Below are 21,822 nucleotides of genomic sequence, written 5' to 3'. Positions count from 1 at the left end.
TTGCGGGTGGGTTTTGGTTTTTTTTCAATCATTATGAAAAAATGTTAGCCTTGTAAAGTACTCAGAGCTTACAAAACCTCTAGGTGAACAAAGTATATCTGTCTCAGCAGCAGCAGAGATGAGAAGTAAAACTCAAGGGTCTTCTGAGTTTCTGTATTGAATCAACTAGATTATATGGTGTAAAGTTTTCCTGAGTAAATTTAGACTCATAGAATGGTTTAGGTTTGGAAAGGACTTGAAAGATCATCTAGTTCCAATCCCCCTGCCCTAAACTCAGTCCTAAAATTTACCTGTTCCTAGTTGCTGCTGTTTCCTAAGCTAAGTAAATACATTGTCAATTGTCTTCTGCTCAGGAAATGCTGAAGTACAGTAAGAACTGTGAAGGTGCTGAAGACCTCCAGGAAGCACTAACTTCTATCCTGGGCATTCTTAAAGCAGTCAATGATTCCATGCACCAAATAGCCATCACTGGCTATGATGTGAGTAGCACTAGTTTTTACTTACCTCTCTGTTTATTTTCATGGCTTTCTTGGATCTGTATATCCATCTACACCCTATGCTGTGTCCTCATATTCAGACTGTTTCACAAAAGGTGCCTTTGAATGAATTGTGTCACAAAAATAATGAAAAAGATCTCTCCATACTCTTTTGAAGTTTTCCTGCTGTGAGTAATATTTTGCTCTGTCTACCTATGTTTTTTTTCCTTGATCTACTTGACAATGACCTCATTGGTAGAAGCAGAAAACTCTCATGAAGAGTCTGATTTAGGCTACAGCCAAATGGGAGTTGCTGCTAAGTTTTTGTATCCAGGTGTAAAACTACAACCAAAACTTACAGTTACAAAAAAAATAACAACAACCAACAAGCAGCTTTGGAGCAGAGTTTGAAGGGGGAAAAACCCAAGTAACCAAATGTGTGTATTGAGTTTCCCTCTCTCTCTGTATAATATCTCTGCTACTGATAATCTTGGCTGTAAACTCCTGTCTGAACAGAGTTGACAAGTGAAAATCATGTGTAAAAATCCAATACTGTCTTCATTACATTTCCAAATCCAACATGAACACTGATAATGAAAGACTACTGGGAACAACAGACCAGTAAAAATCTGTTCAGAGTGTGTTTTAGTGTGGTGTTATCTCTTTGTAGTTATAAGTATCACTTTTTTTGCTGTTGTTGTTCTAGGGAAACCTGAATGAGCTGGGCAAGCTTTTAATGCAGGGATCCTTCAGTGTCTGGACTGATCATAAGAAAGGTCATGCAAAGGTGAAAGATTTGGCACGTTTCAAGCCAATGCAGAGACACCTCTTCCTCCACGAGAAAGCAGTGCTGTTCTGCAAAAAGCGAGAAGAGAACGGAGAGGGATATGAGAAAGCACCTTCTTACAGCTACAAACACTCTCTAAATGTAAGACACCAAGCCAGTCCAGCCAGGCTGGGGTAGAGGAGTTAGTCTGCATAGCCAACATTCCAGAGTTTCTCTGCAAAGCTGTGTTGCAGCATTGCACTGAGAACTTCACTCTTTCTGGCAAACCTGACTGGAGCTGCAGGTCTGTGTTACCTTGGGTCTGTTGGAGAGGTGGCAGGGGAGAAATTTCCCTTTCAGAAAATCCAACTGGTACTAGGCCAACTGAATGGCAGACTAGGGCAGTGCTCATCCCCCTGCACTGGGCACTGGGGAGGTCCCAGCTCAGTGCTGTGCTCAGCTTTGGGCACTCACTGCCCAAAGGCCATTGAGGCACTGGAGCGAGTCCAGCCAAGGGCAACGAGGGCAGCAAAGGGCTGGAAAACCTGTGGGATGAGGAAGGGCTGAGGGAGTTGGGTTTGTTTAGCCTGGAGAAGAGGCTCAGGGGTGACCTCCTGGCTCTCTGCAACTCCCTGCCAGGGCTGGAGAGAGGTGGGGGATGTGTGTCCTGCCATGGCTGCAGGGAGAGGACTAGAGGGAATGGCCTTGAGCTGAGCCAGGGCAGAGTCAGATTGGATGTGAGGAGAAATGTTTTCCCTGTTGTGGTGTTGAGGCACTGGGATATTGCCCAGGGAGGTGGTGGAGTCACCATCCCTGGAGGTGCTGAAGAGGTGTCGGGATCTGACACTGGAGGATCTGGTTTAGGGTTTAGGGGTTCCAGCAGTGACAGGTTAATGGTTGGACTCAGTGACCCTAGAGGTCTCTTCCAACTTCGCTGGTTCTGTGATTCTAATCACAGACAAGATGTAGACCAGGGTAGTATAAAATAGGTTTAAGATTTGGTGGTCTGGATTTTAAGAGACATCCTATAAGTCAGTCTCAATGTAATGCACCTAAACCTTTCTTGCCTCCAAGGTAGCCAGGCTGATACAAAGCAAGAAATCTCTTACGCCCAAATTGCAGATCATATATTATTAGCTATTCTTGAGCAAGAAGCCAAATATGGTTTTCCTTTTCAGAGTAGCAAAGAATATCAGTAGCCTCTTGCTTCTGTTCTTACTGTAATTGCAAGGTGGTAGGTCTGCTTCTGTTCTCTTTGCTTCCAGATGGCAGCAGTTGGAATAACAGAAAACGTCAAAGGTGATGCAAAAAAATTTGAAATCTGGTATAATGCAAGGGAAGAAGTTTACATTATCCAGGTAAATAACATGCCACTACTTTAAAAACAAAAAGAGAGAGTGAGAAGGGGAGTAGAAGTCTAACCCCAAGAAGATCTGGAGGGGTTTCTCCTCTGTTATAATAGATAAAGATGAGGAAGTGTAAAAAAAAATAAAAATCAACACAACCAACCACCAGATTAGTTCATAAGGTACTTTCTTAATATATTTCAATTGAAGAGTCTCCTGGGGGGCAAAATAATCATATTTTTCAATATGCATGGAGGATATTGTATACATCATTATCATAGCTGTCACTGGAGTAGTGGATGTCTTGGGATGATTAATGGACTTGGGCATCTCAGTGATAAGGAGAGGCTGAGGGAGTTGGGGCTGTTCAGTCTTCAGAAGAGACACTGAGAGGGACCTCATGAATGGATTCAAGTCCATGAACAGGAAGTGCCAAGAGGATGATCAGACTCTGCTCAGTGGGGGAACCAAGAAAGCAAAGCTGTCACTGGAGTAGTGGATGTCTTGGGATGATTAATGGACTTGGGCATCTCAGTGATAAGGAGAGGCTGAGGGAGTTGGGGCTGTTCAGTCTTCAGAAGAGACACTGAGAGGGACCTCATGAATGGATTCAAGTCCATGAACAGGAAGTGCCAAGAGGATGATCAGACTCTGCTCAGTGGGGGAACCAAGAAAGCAAAGCAAAAGGGAACAGCAAGAACTGATGCCCAGGATGTTCCACCTGAGCATGAGGAAGAACTTCTTTGCTGTGCAGTCACACTGAACAGACCCAGAAAGGTCGTGGATTCTCCCTCACTGGAGATATTCCAGACCCATCTGGACACAATCCTGAGCCATGTGCTCTAGGGTGGCCCTGCTGGAGTAGGGAGGTTGGACCAGCTGACCCTTTGTGGTCCCTTCCAACCTCACTGACTCTCTGATACTGTGGGAGATGGGGTTTGACTGCAGCACGTGCCTAACCTTTGCCTCAGCATCTTCCAGTTGCTACAACTAGTTTCTGATCATGGAAGAACTAGAGAGGGAGCTCTGCCTGTCCCTCTTGAAGGATTCCCCCAAAGCTGTCCTTTGGCATACAACTAATTGTATACTGAATCTTCTGTGCTTGATGGCTGATTGCATTTATTTCTGGGTAGGCACCAACCCCTGAAGTTAAAGCCACTTGGGTAAACGAAATCAGAAAGGTGCTGACAAGCCAATTGCAGGCATGCAGAGGTAAAATGGTTCCTTCTGTTTTCTCTTTGAACTTCAAATCCTGCCCTGTCTATCTTCTCTATGCAGGACATAAATGGATTTTAATAGTTCATTTTCTTTCCCCCATTCCAGAAGCAAGTCAGCATAGGACACTAGAACAGACACAGAGTTTGCCTCTACCTCTCCCAGCATCATCTTGTACAAGGTAAGTAAATATGTTGCCAAATCAGCTTGGCTAGCTGAGAAATATACTAATACACTAGCAAATATACTAATAGTATATATCATAGAATCATAGAATTTAGGGGTTGGAATGGACCTTAGAGATCATCTAGTCCCAACCCCCTGCCCAGGGCAGGGACATCTCCTCACTAGATCAGGTTGCTCAAGGCTATACACGTGTACATATAATATATATAGCCTATAAATATACTCATATATATATATAGAGAGAGAGCAAATGTACTAATACATCTGGTTTGCAGCTCTTCATTACTCCTATCCCTGAATCCTGGCTCTGGTGTTTTAAGGATTTTTTAGTTCTCTTCTTAATATAAACTTTGGAGTTTATACATCTCCAGAACTGTTAAACTGAGCAGCAGCACCATGGGCTTTAGCAGTGGATGGAGAACAACCCAAAAAATAATCTGCTGTGCCAGCCAAAATCCTGGTGGTGTTATGGGTCTGCTCATTGAGCAGCTAATTATATACATTGCACTCCAGATAGGAGAGTTGTATGGAGTTGCCTTTTCCTCCTTTCAGTGTTCTTTTCTTTCACCTGCATTATTTTTCCTTCCTTTTCCAGTGTCATGTTGTCTTCCTTTTTGTCTTTTTCAAGGTATTATCTTTTCTCTTGTCCCTTACTCTTTTCTTTCTTTTCTTCCAATTTCCTTTCCTTTTTAACCTAAGTGATGTTTGAATTCCTCCAGTGTCCCAAATTCTGAGTCAAGTTTTGCTTCTTTCCCATCCTTCACTATACCAACCTGTATATTCTTCTGTTCTCACCTGCTCTTCTGCCCTTGTCTGACACCTGTTTTTAATCCTCTGCCACTCACTCTGTTTCTCCATCATATGTGTCTATGTATTTACCCTTAAGCCCATGTGCTCATCCCTTCAGTTTGCACATGATGTGTGCTCAAACATGTGTTGGTAGTTCTCTGCCCTGAGTCTTTTATGCATCACCTTATTGCTCAGGGAGAATTTCACAGATGGAAAGTATCTGGGTGGTGTCTCTAGTCCATTCCCAAATAGAAGTGCAATGGGAATCTAGTTGCAAGAGCCAACCTATGTTCATAGAACCATCAAGGCTGGAGAAGACCTCTAAGATCATCCAGTCCAACCATGAACCTGTCACTGTTGGAACCCCTAAACCCTAAACCAGATCCTCCAGTGTCAGATCCAGATGCCCCTTCAACACTTCCAGGGATGGTGACTGCACCACCTCCATGGGCAATATCCCAGTGCCTGTTCTTTGTTCATCCCTCATCTGTTACTGTTAAGAGCTTCTGAGAGGCAGAGTTTGTCCCTTTATTTTCCTTCTTTTCTTTTAGTGTGTTCAGGAGGAATCTGTTAACTGCGAGTGGAAGTTGTCCTGAGCCATGTTTTCAGTAGCTTGCACTGCCATAGTACATTTAAGGGAGGAATTTCTCCTTTGGGTTGTGCTCATGGTCTTTAAATTCACAATCACTTATGACTTTTTCAGTCCTGGAAGGTATGACCTGGGAAGTAGCTAATAAATGGGTTCAGTCTATATGTAAATAGACTATACCCCTTTCAGTCTATCTGTATGTAAAAGGCAGCCAGATTCTAAAAGTCATTACCTCTGTTCACACCAAAATCTGCTGGAAATTGATTGATTCTCTTAATTTCCCTCCAATAAACAGTCCTTCACGGAACCACATCAGAAATACCAAAAAGACGGAGGAGAAAAAAGCTGATCTCACCAGTCTAGAAGGTTACAGCACTCCAGTAGCACCAAAGTACCCTGAGAAAGGCAAAGGTGAGTTTACACACACGTGCTGTTGTGTTTGATTGCAAAGAGCATGTCTGCACTGCAGATGCACAGGCAGATCCACCAGCAGAGTAGCCATGGTAGTGCAGGGAAGGAAGCATCGCTCCTGAGCGAACAGGATTTTGTTGTTTGGAATCCTAACCCACCCACAAAGTGCTGCCCAGGCTGCACCAGAGTACTGGTCCCATCTGTCCTTAGCTTGGGATGGATTTCTGTGTCCCAGTGTGTGGTGTGGACAGGCCCAAAGTGATCTAGAGTGAATGGTGCCAAAAGCAGGTGGAAGTATTTGTTATGAATCATAGAATTTTAGGGGTTGGAATGGACCTTACAGATCATATAGTCCCAATCCCCTGCCATGGGCAGGGACACCTGAAGCCTATCCATTCCAACCTCTAAATTCTATGATCCTATGATGACACCTCCCACCACACCAGGTTGCTCAAGGCTTCATCCAGCCTGGCTGTGAACACTGCCAGGGTTGAGGCAGTCACAGCCTCCCTGGGCAACCTGGGCCAGTGTCTCACCACCCTCACAGGGAAAAACTTCTCCTTTATATCTAACCAAATTTCCCCTCCTTCAATTCATACCCCTGAGTCTGCAGTAGTGTCTTCTCTTAGAGCTGCCCAACTCCTCAGGGGTCTCTTCCTCTGGCTAAATTCCTTGTATTACTGGTTCTAAAGAGAGGGGTTTGGTTTTGTTTTCTCTTTAATTTGGTTCTCATCACAGAGATGATTTACTGAACCAGTGGCAGGACAGGCCCCTGCACAGTGAGAACAATCAGCTGCTTGTGTTGTCCCTGGACTTTCAGCTGTCCTTTCTCACCCTCACATGCAGGTGCCCTGGCAGGGCTGCAAATGACTTTTTGCCTTGATCTTTTCATGGCCTTCTCCCTTGTCTTTCTCTGTCTCTTTCTTCCTTTGTAGCCAACAGTAGGTCTACCTCAGAATGCTCTGTACTGTCAAAAAAGCGCTTTACACTGCAGAGCTTTACTAGCCTCAAAGGTCAGAAAGGTAATGGAAAACCCCCAAAAAGCTAGACTGTTGTATCATCACTCTGTATGTAGTAGTGTGTAATGTGCAATGTGATAGGTTTTCAGTGTACACACTAGCTTGTTCTTCTAAGGTCAAGCTAGGTTCCCAAGTCATTACCTCTGACAGAGAGATGCCAAGAGAAACCAGCTCCAGAGTGGGAGGGGGAGATGCAGCTGGGAAAAGTGGGGCTGTTGGAGATGTAAGGGAAGAAGTGCAGCTTCTAATGTCTCCAATCTCACTGTCAAGGCCAAGGAAGGAGTTTATAGTGCCCAATTCCTGTAGGAAAAACAGGAAGAAAGTTATCCTCTGCTCAGACACCTGGCCTGCTTCTAGCTTCAGTGGATCTGCCCTGACTGCACTTGTACTTGGCAAAAAGGAATCAAGCTTTTATAGATCATTTCTGTATTGGCACCCTTGCTAAACAAAATTCCCAAAGCATGACTACAGCAGAATGTGTCTGAATTTCCCTATTTTTTTCCAGAACTGGTCTTGTTTTATCTCTAAGCCAGGCAAAAAGAGTCTGAGACCTTTCTTGCTTCCTCCTGCCAAGTAATCACACTGGTACAGTCACTTCTTGCTTTGAACAGCTGTCTCTGAACAGCCTGAATTGCACTAAGATGATGGCACTTGTTCAAGAGCATGGTATATTTTCCCCTTCCAAGCATCTTTTCAGAAGTCCTTTTTGAAACCTGATTACCTTTGAGTTCTTTCTGGAGAGACTCCAGGGTTGTGTATCTAATGCTGCTGAGGTGAGCACTAATATCCCATGCTTGCCTTGACAGAATCTCCACCTCCTTCTGCTAAAAGCCAGACATTGCCAATGATCCTTCTTACAGGACCAGGTATTGCTGTTAGCACTCAGTTTGCATAAAAATCATTGCTTCATTCAGTAATGTTTGTCTGAAACTGAAGTTAATTGTTTTCAGTTGATGTTGATCTCATTTAGAAAAGTTTACATATATTTTTCACCCATTGCTGTAAAATCCAGTTGTCAATTTATTCTCTAATAACTACATGTAAATAATGAATTCCTTCTGCTGCAATGGACCAATGACAGCTAAAATTAGATTGCAGAAATCCACTAGTTTTCCAGTGTAAACTCAAAGGTATTTAGCATGCAATCCACCTACTCTCTTTCTTCCAGTTCTTCAATATCTCTCTTCTGTGTTTTTTGCCTATTCATCCTCCTGCAGCTTCTCCTACCAGTCCTGACAAAAAACCTAAACGGCATGAAGTAGTGAGTGACCCAACTCCTTTTGGTTTGAGAGGTACAGTGATACCACATCTTGTACTCCACAAACGTCCCTCATGTAATACAGCAGAGCCCTGGGGAGACCTGTATGGTCCTGTTGTGTGTAGCAGGATTGATATCAGCTGTGTTTTTCCAAGTGGATCTGTCAGGTTCTGTATATACTGGGTTTGATAGCACAGCTGGTTGAAATTTTACCTTGGTATCAAAAGGCTAACTAGTTTTTAGGAGAGGACAGTGGGAAAGAGATGATCTGCTGAAGAATTAACCAGGAGCTGGGTGTTTCTTGGGATTCCTAGGGTGTGCAGTTGATGTGAGATAGGTTGTTTTCTATGTGTTAACATCTTTGCCACTGTGGCCCTTGTGGAGAGGATTTAGCTTTTCAAAGAGAACAAATAAAATTCAATCTGAACCTCATGTCCTCTAGTCAGAGTTGGGAATCATCATTCTCACAAGAAACTTCCATTTTAGAGCTGCATTTATCACTGGAGTCACATCCTGGTTGCATCTTTCTTTGGGTGATAGTAGGCAATTTTTATCACCCTGTGAACCAACCTGTGACTTAACTGAACCCCCCCCTGCAGCAGTTTGCCTCCTGTGCTCCCAACTCACAGCTACACAGAGCACAGGAAAGCACTTCAAGTAACTCATTTCTAACCAGCAAGGCTGTGGGTGAAGGTTTGAGTGCAATTCTCTGGGGCTAATTAGCTAGAGTCCAAGGAGAGCAATCCCTCTCCTCCTGACTCTGTTTGTACCACCATACTATTCTAAAGACAATACTATTCAAGCCCTTCCATCAACCTCCTCTCTGCGTTTCCAGAGCCTCTGTCTTTGTCTCACCTGTGGAAATGGTACAGGTTCAGCTGCTGTGCTGGGGAAACTCTGCAGTGCCATTCACTTGGTCTGAGCAGCAGGCAGAGTAATCCTGGGCTGGACACATGCAGAAACACCATGAGGGTGTATATGAGAGTTTACAAGGTCAATTTTCTGCAGGTAGCAGCCAAACCTCTGAGACATCCAGGTACTGTGGAAATCCTAAGACTCTGAAAATGCTGTCTGAAAGAAAAGGGTGTTTTATGGCCTTTTACACAGATCATAGAATCAAGTGGGTTGGAAGAGACCTCAAAGATCATCCAGTCCAACCTTACTGTGGTTACTAGACCATGGCACTAAGTGCCACATCCAGTCTCAGCTTGAAAACCTCCAGGGATGGTGAATCCACCACCTCCCTGGGCAGCACATTCCAATGCCTGAGCACTCTCTCTGTAAAAAATCTCTTCCTAATATCCAACCTAACCCTCCCCTGGCAGAGCTTGAGTCTGTGCCCTCTTGTCCTGCTGCTGGTTGCCTGGGAGAAGAGACCAACCCCCACCTGACTCCAACCCCCTGTCAGGGAGTTGCAGAGGGTGAGAAGGTCTCCCCTGAGCCTCCTCTTCTCCAGGCTGAACATCCCCAGCTCCCTCAGCCTCTCCTCATAGACGCTCGGGTTTCCAAGGCAGAGAGACCTTAATCATTGCTAGAAAAAAATTATTTGGTCCTTGGAACAGAATTATCTGTTTTGCTGTGCTGCCCCAGCCTTTATGAAAAGGCTAAACCAAGGAAATTAACTTGAAACATCTACTAACTCTCCTGCCTTGCGTCTTCCAATCTCTTTCCTGGCACTTTATCTCTTCTCCTTCCCCAGCTCAAAGAGGGATAAGTTCTGCTGCTGTGGCAGGATCAGACTGGTCTACTCTTAGCACATCAGCACAGTGTAGGAAAAGAAAGGCTGAGGAACAAGAGCTGTTTCCCAAAATGTATCAGATGAGTATGACAGTGAGTATGAACCATAGAATCAGAGAATTTTAGGGATTGGAATGGAGCTTAGAGATCATCCAGTCCCAAGCCCCTGCCCTGGGCAGGGACACCTCCTCACTACATCAGGTTGCTCAAGGCTCATCCAGCCTGGCCGTGAACACTGCCAGGGTTGGGGCAGCCACAGCCTCCCTGGGCAACCTGTGCCAGTGTCTCATGAGGCTACAGACAGAGCACTTAGTGATTTCACCTTCTTTTTCTTTCATGCAACTCCTTGGTCCTGTTTCTAAAGAGAGCTCAGAACAATTAGGAGAAATCAAGTTTTCTTTTGTTGCTTGGTTCTTAACTTGGAACTAATGGAAAGGGTTTCAGCCACCGAGAAGATATGAGCTTCCAAGGAAATTATCATGGAATACAGCAGCAATTTATTACTTAGTTTCTCCACAGATGGAAGTTCATTCTTAACCTTGGACAGGCACAAATGGGTCAGTACTTCTAATCTTGTGCAGGCCATCCAGCAGCGCAGGCGAGGTAAAACTCCTGCTCCCTTTGGTGTGCCCTGGGTGTGATTTGTTTCTGTGATGCTTAGATTCCTTTGGCTTTACTCTGATGCTGCTCAGCTTTTTCCTAATGCACTGGCATGACCAGCTGTGTGACAAATACCTCAGCAGCAGTGAACAGCAAAAGTGCCAGTGCCTTCTCCATTTCACTAATAGTCACATAAAAGTGGGAGATTTGTTCTTCCTTCCATTCTTTTCATTGAGTTTCATTGCTGTCACTATTTGGCTTGAAATAAAATCTTACAAATATTTATCTCTTTTATTATGACCTTTTTATCACTATAAGCTTAACCTATTTATTAACAGCTGCTGACCTCAGTGTAAAGCATCCCACTAGTAAAACTTAGTGTAGTTTCATTTTGGAAAAGGATTTTGTACACTCTGAATATGATTCAGCTTCATAAATACCTTAAATGCTTCACCCTGTGCGAGAGAAAAAGGAACACTTGGCAATAAATGAGAATCGGTGTTCTGGTGGCCTTTGGTGCAGTGTTTTAACAGCAAAATAAGTCAGAGTGCTCAAGTATCCTCCTGTCAGCCTGAAGACCCTTAGCCAATGGGCTGCCTCACCAGGTGAAGTGCAGAGTGCTTGTAGCTTGTGCTGAATTTCTTGACAGCTCTAGGTGCTTAGCAGTGTGAAGGACGCAATGCCCATCCATCCCTTATTCCAGCAGGCTGGTTAGGCTGCTTTGGGTGACAGCCCTGCGTGTTCATCCCCTTCCCCAAAAGCTGAAGACATTCCTGTTGTCTACCTCCTCCCAGGACAGAGTATCTATCCATCATTCATCTATGTATAAGAGAGAAATAGCTGCTTTTCTAGTTGGGAGTTTGCATTCTCTCCATTCTTTTTCCCTCTGTGTAAATCCAAAGGGCCAAATTCACTGCTGTGCATTCTTAAAACTCCACTTACTCTGATGGGAACAGGCCAACTTTTGTCAGCAGTGAATTTCACCCCGTGGCTGTAACAACTTCCTTGTGTGCAGCTTTTCTCCTGTTCATGTTGATCACTTAAGAGCTTTTCAGTGGGAAGAAGCACATTTCTTCCAGTCAGTGGCTCACTGCTGTGAAGTTAACTATTGGCTGTCTGTTCCCCAAAGGTTGGGCTAAACCATCCCATTCTCTGGATGCATCTGAAGAGAACGATGGCTGGTCTAGCGCCGAGGAGCCGCTGAACTCATCGGATGCTGAGGAAGAAGGGGGAGGAGGGGGAGGCGAGATGAAGCTGGTAACCAGACATGCTTTGGAGCTAAGAAAGCCACACCAACGCACTGCATGTGCTAGCACACCACTTTTATATAGCTTTTGAAGCTTGCAGGAAGGAAAGTGTCAGCCTTGAAATGCTCAGCTGGGCAAAATTCCTAGGGCAATGGAGAAGATCACCTTCTCCTAAATCAGCCCTGTGTTTGCCCCTTTGGAAGGTCCATCTGTGCCTACCTGCAGCAGTCATGACTGCTTGTGCCATGGTCCAGCAGTCAAGCAAAGACATGCTCAGCTACTGTGTCCACAGCCTTCCACACCTTCCTCTATCATGTCATGAGTTTATCAGCTTGGTTTGGTGCTGTTTTGCCTTTTGATTTTGCTTTCTATCGATCTATGCATCAATTGTGATTGGAACATCTCACTGAATGTTTCTCAGGGGGTGAGAATTCATGAACTGAATTTGCATGTAATCACTCAGCAGGGTTTTACTGCCTCAGTCTGTGTATTTACACCACCTCCAGCATTGTTAGGTGCATGGGAAAGAAGGGCCAAGTGCTAACATTTCATGACAAAAGCTGCAACACACCTTGAAGTGCTCAACAGAAATAATTTGTTTGTTTTTCCTCTGTGTGCCTTTAGACTCCTGGTAAATATACAGTTGTGACTGATTATGAGAAAGGAGTTTCTGAAGAATTTACAGTGAAAAGTGGAGATCTAGTTCAACTGATTCGTGAAGGGGAGGATGGACTTTGGTACGCAGATCTGTGTTTGGCACTGTGTCTAGGCAGAGCTGTGTTGGGAAGGCAGATGTTTTAGGGCAAAGCTTTCAAAGGCCTCAAATGAAGCAATCTGATGTCTAACTGCTTTTATGTATATAATTTTTTTTTAGGTATGTAAAGAACCTGAGCAGTGGTAGAGAAGGCTGGATCCCAGCAAACAGTCTGCTGATGCTCATAGGCAACTCAAAATCAGCTCAATCTTTAAGCAGCTCTGGTAGGCTACTTATTTAATGAGATGATTGTGTCTCTGAAGATTCCTATTAGCAAAAGAAAGTCATGTAAAACAACCACCATAAAATGTTTTTTTGTGGTTTTCTTTTTCTTTCCCAGAATCAGGCACTGCCTCCAGCACTTTGAGCACATCATCAAGTTGCAGTGACAGCTGCAACGTCAGCAGCACCAGCTTCTCTGACATTAAGGGCTAGTATGGAACCTTCATCCCATCTCCATGGAAGGTAAATCTGGAGACTCATTTGCTGCAGAGTTCTGGACATTGGATTCCACTGGAGGACCACCAGTTCTGTGTTGCCAGCTCGGAGTATTCCTAGTGGTGACTTCTACAGGTTCTCCCAGAAGATGGCAATGAAAAGTGCATGGAATGTGACGTTGGAAATAAAAGTTGGATGATTTGAAATAGGGTTTTGTAGAGGTTTCTGCTCTGAAGTCTGAAGCTGCTGAGCTGGTAGCACAAAACACATTTTCTCCTTGACACACAATCAGGTTTCTGCAGAACTGTATCAGTCCCTAACCACCAGAACCTGAAGGGGAGCAAACAAAATGTGTTCAGTGCTAAATGCTCTTTGTAAACTAATAACATAGCAATCACTGTACAGCATAGATGTGAGGAAAACAAATCCAAGTTTACAAATTCCTGTCCCCCAGAAATCCATTCTCCCAGGACATACCTCGGGCAGTGCAGTGAATGGGACTCTGACAGTAATGAGGAAGGAGGTTTGGTCCACCCTTTTTGCTTGAGTCTTCAGGATATTCTTCTGCTCCCTAGAGACTGCAGTGCAGCCATGACCAATTCACTGACCACAACAGCATCAAAAGAAACTACTACTTTACCCTTTCCAACCTTTGAATGATGTGTGCAATGGCATAGCTGTTTTCTGAGGCATTTTGGCCTCACAACCAAATCCTTTACCAAGCTCACTGTGTTTACGTAGCCTCGGCAGGTTAGTCGTGTCTTGTTCCATACACAATGAAACACAAATGTTCTTACTCACTGAACAACTTTTTTCATGGGGTTACTTCCAGCTCTCACAAAGAACATGCAGAGGAAACTATTGTGTGTCAAGAACCTTCTTTCAGACAAACCTGTGAGGGCTGGAAATCCAACATAGTGTGTTTGTTCCACATTCGTTGAAAGAGGGGAAAAAAAGCAATGACATAATTTTTACTATAAAAGGGGAGCACAGGAGGTAAAAAAAAAACCATAGAGGAGAATCATATTTATGCTATAGTTAAGTATTCTATTTTTAAAAGAAGGATGATGCTAAACTCACCACTTTTCAAGGTGTGATGTAAGCCAATGGTGTAGATTTTCACGTTGTCAGATGTTCTTTGCACATCATCACAAACAACATGTATGGAATATTGTATTCATTCCTATCCATTGCAAATACCTTCTCTTAGATGGCAACAGATTTTTAACTGATTCATGAACCATATTGCTCACAAATTATGTGGACTAATCTTTCAGGATCAGGAGGCACAGCAGATCATGTCAACAGGATCTCCTGTTAATCATCAGCCCCTCCGATGGCTGAGCCCTGAGGTCTGTCTTTATGCCAGAATTTCGATTTGGATCATAGAATTTTAGGGGTTGGAATGGATCTATGAGGTCCATTCCAACCCCTAAATTCTATGATTTTATGTTTTAGAGGCTGCAGCTTAGGAAACTCAAAGGACAAACACTCTAAAGGATGAACTTACTCCTGGCTTGTAGAAACAACCTAGCCCAAATGCAGTCAAAATGCAGCTGATCATGGTCAGTACAAACTGAACCATATATACACACACATAGATTTAGGCATAGGTTGTGTGTGTATGTGTGTGTAGATATGTACATGTGTGTAGATACGATGTACCAATATAAAAGATGTATTTATAGTCTTCATGCTGCTGAATGTGTCACTTTACAATTCATAAAGACTTAGGTTTCTTGCAATCCTGCAATGCAGAGGCTGATCAGGGTTTTACTTCAGGCATCTTTTTCACCCCAGAAATCCTCTGGTCTGTTTTTTGGTTTTGTTTTTTTTTTTAATTACCCCATAGAATACTGTGCTGACCAGGAATATTTAGTCTGATATTTAACAGTGGAATGGCACCATGAGGTTCAGCTTATCTTCACCTATGTAAGTTATTTTGTAAATGATCTGTAACATAATTTACTTATGTATTGCTGTCTTTGATAGGATGAGACTTTCATTTCTCACCTCACTTGTGTTATTTCAATGGTTTTCTCCACATCATTGCACTTTAATACAACCCATTTCACCATTTCCTTTTTTTACTGCTGTTGTGAATTAGAAGTTCAGAGGTCTCTGCTGTAATTAATTTGAATAAATTTCAGCACTTCTTGCTGAATGCCTTTGTATAGACATGCTCTGGGGTTTGTTTTGTCTCAGGCTTGAAAGTTTATTTTGAGTATCATATGAAAACAGAGAGGTTGAAGGGTGTCTCTCAATTGAAGAGACGTGGATTTGGTGGGTGGAGCACTATCAGACTTCCCTTGGGAGTACCTAGTGCTTTCTTACACTAGTGTAAGAAAGTTGTGGTCAGTGGCTCATTGTCTATGTGGAGCCAGTGAGGAGTGGTGTCCCTCAGGGGTCACTGGTGTCCCTCAGGGGTCAGTGCTGGGGCCAACACTGTTCAACATCTCTGTCAGTGACATGGACAGTGCATTGAGTGCACCCTCAGCAAGTTCCCTGACCACACCAAGTGTGTGGGGCAGTCACAGCTGGAGGGAAGGGATGGGACATCCAGAGGGACCTTAACAGCCTTGAGAGGTGGAACGATGCAAACCTCATAGAGTGAAACCAAATGAAGTGCAAGGTCCTACATCTGGGCCATGGCAATCCCAGGCACAGCTACAGGTTGGATGGGGAAGGAACTGAGAGCAGCAATGAGGAGAAAGACTTGGGAGTGACAGTGGATGAGAAGCTCCTCATGAGCTGCAGTGTGAGCTCAGCCCAGAAAGCCAATGGAATCCTGGGCTGCAGCCAAGGAGTGTGGGCAGCAGGTCAAAAGAGGTGATTCTCCCCCTCTACTCTGCTCTGGTGAGACCCGCCTGGAATACTGCACACAGTTCTGGTGTGAAATATCATAGCTTATTGTGCACCTGCTCACAGTCACTGCTGGAACCCCTAAGCCCTAAACCAGATCCTCCAGCATCAGATCCAGATGCCTCTTCAACACATCCAGGGATGGTGACTCTGCCATCTCCCTGGGCAATATCTCGAGGAAGGAAGGAAGGGAGGGAGGGAGGGAGGGGAAAATCTCCCATAAGTTGATGCTGCAAGGATAAAAGGCTAAAGATGTAATTATTACTAGTTCCCAACAGATGGCTCCCAAAATACAGAGGTGACAGCAATGCTGAGAACACACTCCAGCGATTCTATCAGATCATAAACTGACACTAGGAAGTACAACACAACAATAGCCTTAGCCCAGGCCCCATGGGTGATAAACACCTGAACTGTGAACAAATGTTTCAAATAATGGTTGCATAATACAGCCCTGAGAACAAACACAATACCTCAGATGGTAAATAAATCACTATTGTGATCAGTGACTATTAAACCAATGCAATGAAGGCAGTGAGTGTTGTGTTCAGCTTTGGGCTTCAGCTCATGGCTTCTCGTGCAGCTCCTCACTGGCAGAGCATGGAAAACTGCAAAGTCCCTGACTTAGGGTAAGCACTGCTCAGCAACTACCCAAATATCAGTGTGTTAGCAACCTAATTCTCATACTGAACCCAAACCCAGTACTGTACCAGCTACTGAGAAGAAAATTAACTCCGTGCCAGCTGAAACCAACTGATCCCAGCTGAAACTGGGATCTAGGACAGTAAGGAAGGGAAGATCTTTAAAACACCCTTGCAGTGTTCAAAGCCAGGTTGAATAAGGCCTTGAGCAACCTGGTCTAGTGGGAGGTGGCCCTGCCCGTGGCAGGGGGTTGGGATTGGATGCTCTTCAAGGTCCATTCCAACCCCTTAACACTCTCTAATTCCATGTTTCTAAAAACACAGCCCTTTAAGCAAAGAAGTGGCCCAGCTGAAGTTAGTAGGAAACAGCTTTGTGGTAAGATCTGTAAGTATGAAGTTCATGAGTGAAGAGCTGTATTGAAGTCCTGGGAGTGCTGAATCTGCAGTGACCCTCCAGGCTCATCCCTGCTGGAGCCTAATTGCATTAATTTTATTTGGAAAAAGGATGATCCCCATATGAACTAACCCTTGTTCCTGCCAATTGGGCTCTAAAAATAACAATACTTTGGCTGTACTCCCAAGAAATGAAAGCCAAATCTTTCATATTTAAGGAATGCCAAGAGACAAAGGAAGACAGAAGGAAAATATTGCCCTAAGGGATGTACAGGATCTGCACATTAGGAAGAAAGCTAAGGGGTACCATGGTGCAGAGGTGCTGCAATGCTGCCGTGGAGTGGAAACCTCCTCAGCCTCCCTGGCAGGGAGATACCAACCCATCCTAAGGAAACACAGGTGCAGCTCCTGGCTGGTCTCGGGTATGGAAGGCAGAACTTCAGGCTCTGATCTGCCTGACTCATTCAGCTACATGGGGTTAAATCTTCCTGCAAGAAGAGGAGACAAGACTTCTAAATCTTCCTGCAAGAAGAGGAGACAACAAGAAACTTTCAAGGAGGTTCCACAAGCTTAGCTTTGGTCTTGCTAAGCCTAATATGCCCTTGTTATTTCCAACTCACTGCCAAAGGCACACAAACAAGGCATGAGGATCAGTTTGGCAGGTGTGGAGAGGGTTCCCAAAAAGCAGAGTAGAGCTGCTGTAGTTTCTTTTGCTTTCCAGTAACTGTCCTACTTCCTCTGCTTAGGACAGGACCTGCCATCCATTCCCAAACATCCCAGGAACAGGGCTGCTGGGAATTAGCCAGGCTGCAATCCTGAGGAGTGCCTGGATGTTGCCTCTGGGGAAAGTGATTTCATAGAATCATAGAATTTTAGGGGTTGGAAGGAACCTTAGAGATCATCCAGCCCCAACCCCTGCCCTGGGCAGGGACACCTCCTACTAGATCAGGTTGCTCAAGGCTTCAGCCAACCTGGCTGTGAACACTGCCAGGGTTGGGGCAGCCACAGCCTCCCTGGGCAACCTGGGCCAGTGTCTCACCACCCTCATAGGGAAAACTTCTGCCTAATATTGAAACTAAATTTCCCCTCCTTCAATTTGTGCCCATTGCCCCTTGTCCTGTCCCTGCAGCTCCTAACACAGAGTCCCTCTGCAGCTTCCCTGGAGCCCCTTCAGCTCCTGGAAGGTGCTCTGAGGTCTCCACACAACCTTCTCTTCTCCAGGCTGAACAGCCCCAACTCCCTCAGCCTTCATAGGGGAGATGCTCCAGTCCTCTTAGCAACTTCGTGGCCTCCTCTGGACTTGCTCCAACAGTTCCATGTCCTTCTTACATTGAGGACACCAGAACTGTGTGCAGTATTCCAGATGGGTCTCAGGAGAGCAGAGCAGAGGGGGAGAATCACTGGACTTTCAAAGCCAAACATCCAGCTGTGTGCCACCACTAACAGCACCGCAAAGAACAGCCAGAAGTCCAACTTTCCTAAGCAGTCACAACTCCTGCAGAGAATTACAATGAGGTTTGTCAGCAAAGTAAAAATCAAGCTACTTCTTTCCTTTGCTGTAGCATTCAGATCAGGGCTGAGTCTCCTTCCTTTCCACCCAGGAAATGGAAAACAGACTGGAAAATACTCCACCATTTAGGCAATGCTTCACTTCTCATAGACAAACATGCTCTTTACCTTGCTGCTATCTTAAGTAAATATTTCCCTAAGAATGTTTTCAACTGTCCAGTCTGATGCCATGAATTGATTTCCATTAAATCAGAGGACTGCTTATGTTCCAGGTAAAACTTTGGCTGCAGCTTAGCCCCTTAAACCCTCATGACTAATGAAGTACAACATGGATCAGCTCAGTGCCTCATCCAGCTGGTACAACGTGTGCAGGCCACATGGGTCTGGCAGGAAAGATGGAGAGAAACACTGTAGGGTGTCTCTTGCTGGTTAATCAGTGTCGCCAAATAAATTCAGGTAGAAGTTTCAATTGGTAACAGAGAAATGGGAAAAGACAGATGTCAGTGGTTCAATCATACTCCAAAGCACTGAAAGGCCATATCTTGCCTGCTGATGCAAGAGAAATCTCACATCACAGCTCTCTGCACGTGGGGCTGTGCAGCCAGGTTAGTGCCAGTCATATGGAACTTCCCAGCATTTATGCATTAGCTGGAAAACAAAGGCCTGGGAATAACAACTTTTGTGATCAGCAGAGCCTTTGCATGGGTCAGGAGAGCCCTCTGCAAAACCAAGCTCCCTGCCCGTGTGAAAAGGGCACATTGGAGGATTTCTGCTCAGCTGGCCAAGCTGTCATGGATCTTTTGCTGTTTCCCTGACTCTCCAGCCCCTCCTCTGGCTCCGAGCATTTGAGGCTGAGCTCTTCGGCCAAACAGTCCTTGCTGAAATGTCAATACACTACCAGGTCACTGGCTCACAGGGTTCATCATGATTTCCAGGCAGTGTGTGGCTCTGTCTCTCTGCTTTCTGCTACTGATCCCCCTTTCTTTGGATGCAGGTATGTTGCAGGATAATGGCTGTAATCATATTTGCTGGCAATGAACCTCTTTCCTCCTACTGAGACAATTTCCACTGCAAGTTTTCAGCACTGTTGCATGTTTGTCCTGTCTCCTGCTGTGCCTAGGAGTTGTTCTAGGGCTCCTGGTTGCTCTCAGTTGTGGCTCCATGCACTTGTTCTGCCAACTATGGAAAGCACTTCTAGACTGCTAAATGATTCTATCATCTCATTGCACAGACAGCAGGCAAACCACCAGCTGCCTGCCCAGTATGTGAAGAAGAAAACTGGGATTTATTATTTCGTAGTGAACTGGGTCAGTTTTCATAGCAAAGCATCAATATTTATCATTCAGCTGAGGAGTAATTAAAGTGATGAGGATCCAACCAGTTTTGGCAGCAGGAGAAGGTACTGAGGAAGTAGCTCAGTGGCTTCAGTACATGCCTGAAAATCAGCTCCCATATTAATAAAGTAGATCCAGTGCTTTCAGATTCCCAGTTAGCCACTGACTGGGTCTCCTGCACTGCAGTGAGGAAAGCTGGGAGAATATGGAAAAAAGTCAGAAGTGTTCAAAATAAAAGTGGGTGGGTGTCCCCAGACATGTGTCCTGGCACACTCCTCTGTCAGTCCATGCCCATGCACTGGTGATTGTGCTTTCTTTCCAGGGTATAAGGTTAATTAAAAGCCTTTAAGAAATGCCATGTTAAATGCATAGAGCCTGACTTATATCACAGCAGAAAGACTCAGCTGACATTGCTATAATGACCAAATGTTTATATGAAGACCCTGGGATAAATTCAGTGCATGCCATACAATGCTTCATTCCTTCAAGTAACTTTGAAACACAGGGGGAAATTACCACTATTTCACATGGAATTCAGCAAATATTCTGATTAGACACAAATGTTTAGAGAGGGTCTCAACAGTCTGGGATAAGCCCTCTCAGCATTGATTTTGTTGTATGTTGGTGGAGACACACATGAGTCTTAGCATCCCTTGGGGCTCTTCCAGGAGGTAGAAAGTAACTCCAGGTCTTTCAGGGGTCACATAGTGGAGAATGTCCTGGGGAAAGGAGGTGATATGCACCATCCTCAACCCCCCAAACTACTCACAATCCCAGGTGAAACAGCTGAAGTGCTGAAATGCAAGTTGTAGTCATGGAGCCTCTCTACTGACATGAGGGGGGAAGAAAGAAGAAAATGAATGCTTTCAAGACTCATTCTGTTTAATGCATGGAGCAAAAGCACACAGCAGCACTGGGACCTCCTGGTCCTTATCCTGAATTATACTAGGAGAGCATAGTGTAGTATGCTTGAATCCTAAGGCTGAGGAGCAGGTCAGCATGGAGACGATGGTATCAGTTCTGTCAGCTGCAAGCTGATGAAGCTCTAGGCAACGAGCTCTGCTGCTGCCTGCTATCAAACCTGTGTACCCCACGTCTTTCCAAAGCATGGTAGAGACACACGAGGAGAAGCATCCCCACCGTGGCTGTGATCTGTGGTGCTGACAGGACCTAGGAGCCATCCACAGGCTCCACTAGGAAATGCAATCAGCATCATCCAACCTTTCTCTGCGGCTTAATGCAGCTTCTGTACAGAAAAAAAACTAAAGATAAATGTGTTAAAGCAGTGGTTTGTAAATTGTGGTCTACTAGTGGTGGGCTAAGTCCCTTCTTCAGGTCCAACTGAAGAGGTGAAGGAGTGTGAGATGTATGACTGTGGGTGAAGGGATGAGTGTTGTCCACCTGCCACCAAGAGACCTACTGTAGCAAGCACAGGGAAATCAAGCGTTACCATGTACAGCAGTGCTAGATACACCAACACAGGCTCTTCAGCTGCTTGAACTGAAGAGAACTGTCTGAAGAAAACAGGAAACCTGTTAGGACCTGCTGTATGACATGCAGGTACCTCAGGAATCATTGGCATACAGCACTGGTGTAACATGTCATCTTCTCCTGAGCACTGGTCTCTGTAACAGTCATGTGCTGCCCCATTACCTGTGAGACAGGCCAGAGAAAGGAATCCCTTTCACATTTGCCCATTTCTTCACTCTCAGAAAAAGCTTGGGAAGCAGAAAACCTTCCAGGGAGAGATGGTCCCCTCATGCTCTCTGCCTGGGGAGTGCAGCTGTGTGACAAACAGAACATGCCACTGTTTTTTCAGTCTTTCTAAAACAGGAAGAGGCAAACAGCATTTTGCAAAGGCATAGACGAGCCAACAGCTTCTTTGAAGAGCTAAAACTGGGGTCACTAGAGCGAGAATGCATGGAAGAGAAGTGTTCATTTGAGGAAGCAAGAGAGATTTACCATGATGCTGAAAGGACAGTAAGTAACATGGGGCTGGGCAAGCACTCACTGTCAGAAGGACTCCCCCTCCTCAAGGGTGTGCTTTGACACTTCAAACCATGAGAGTAAAAAAACCCCTTAGAGTCCTGCTGTTTGCTGTTTCTCTTACATCTCTAGGGGGACATGTGGCAGCAGTGGGTTGCAGGAGGACACTCTGCATGGGCAGTACCTGGGGGGTAGTGGTGGATGTTTTCTAAGTCTCTGCATATAATTCTATGATTCTGTTAAATAACCTCTGAATAATTGAATCA

At 44.8% G+C, this 21,822-nt stretch overlaps 1 protein-coding gene across 1 annotated transcript in view; it reads left to right on the top strand.

The window, feature by feature from the left end:
- Positions 1-353: 353 nt before the first annotated feature.
- Positions 354-21,822, top strand: part of LOC103810643 (guanine nucleotide exchange factor DBS-like) — a gene marked incomplete at both ends in the record, with an annotated part of 23,651 nt that continues 2,182 nt past the window's right edge. The window contains 11 exons of the mRNA XM_009083556.1: positions 354-479; positions 1,183-1,404; positions 2,508-2,600; positions 3,722-3,800; positions 3,912-3,984; positions 5,663-5,778; positions 6,714-6,800; positions 8,015-8,089; positions 11,522-11,649; positions 12,264-12,376; positions 12,514-12,617. Coding sequence (XP_009081804.1) covers positions 354-479; positions 1,183-1,404; positions 2,508-2,600; positions 3,722-3,800; positions 3,912-3,984; positions 5,663-5,778; positions 6,714-6,800; positions 8,015-8,089; positions 11,522-11,649; positions 12,264-12,376; positions 12,514-12,617 — 1,216 coding nt within the window. The remainder of the gene's footprint in view (positions 480-1,182; positions 1,405-2,507; positions 2,601-3,721; positions 3,801-3,911; positions 3,985-5,662; positions 5,779-6,713; positions 6,801-8,014; positions 8,090-11,521; positions 11,650-12,263; positions 12,377-12,513; positions 12,618-21,822) is intronic.

The sequence above is a fragment of the Acanthisitta chloris genome, unplaced genomic scaffold, assembly GCF_000695815.1.
Source record: "Acanthisitta chloris isolate BGI_N310 unplaced genomic scaffold, ASM69581v1 scaffold11481, whole genome shotgun sequence".
Taxonomy (NCBI): domain Eukaryota; kingdom Metazoa; phylum Chordata; class Aves; order Passeriformes; family Acanthisittidae; genus Acanthisitta; species Acanthisitta chloris.
The sequence above is the reverse complement of the archived record's forward strand: the minus strand, read 5'-3'. Positions and strand labels throughout refer to the sequence as shown.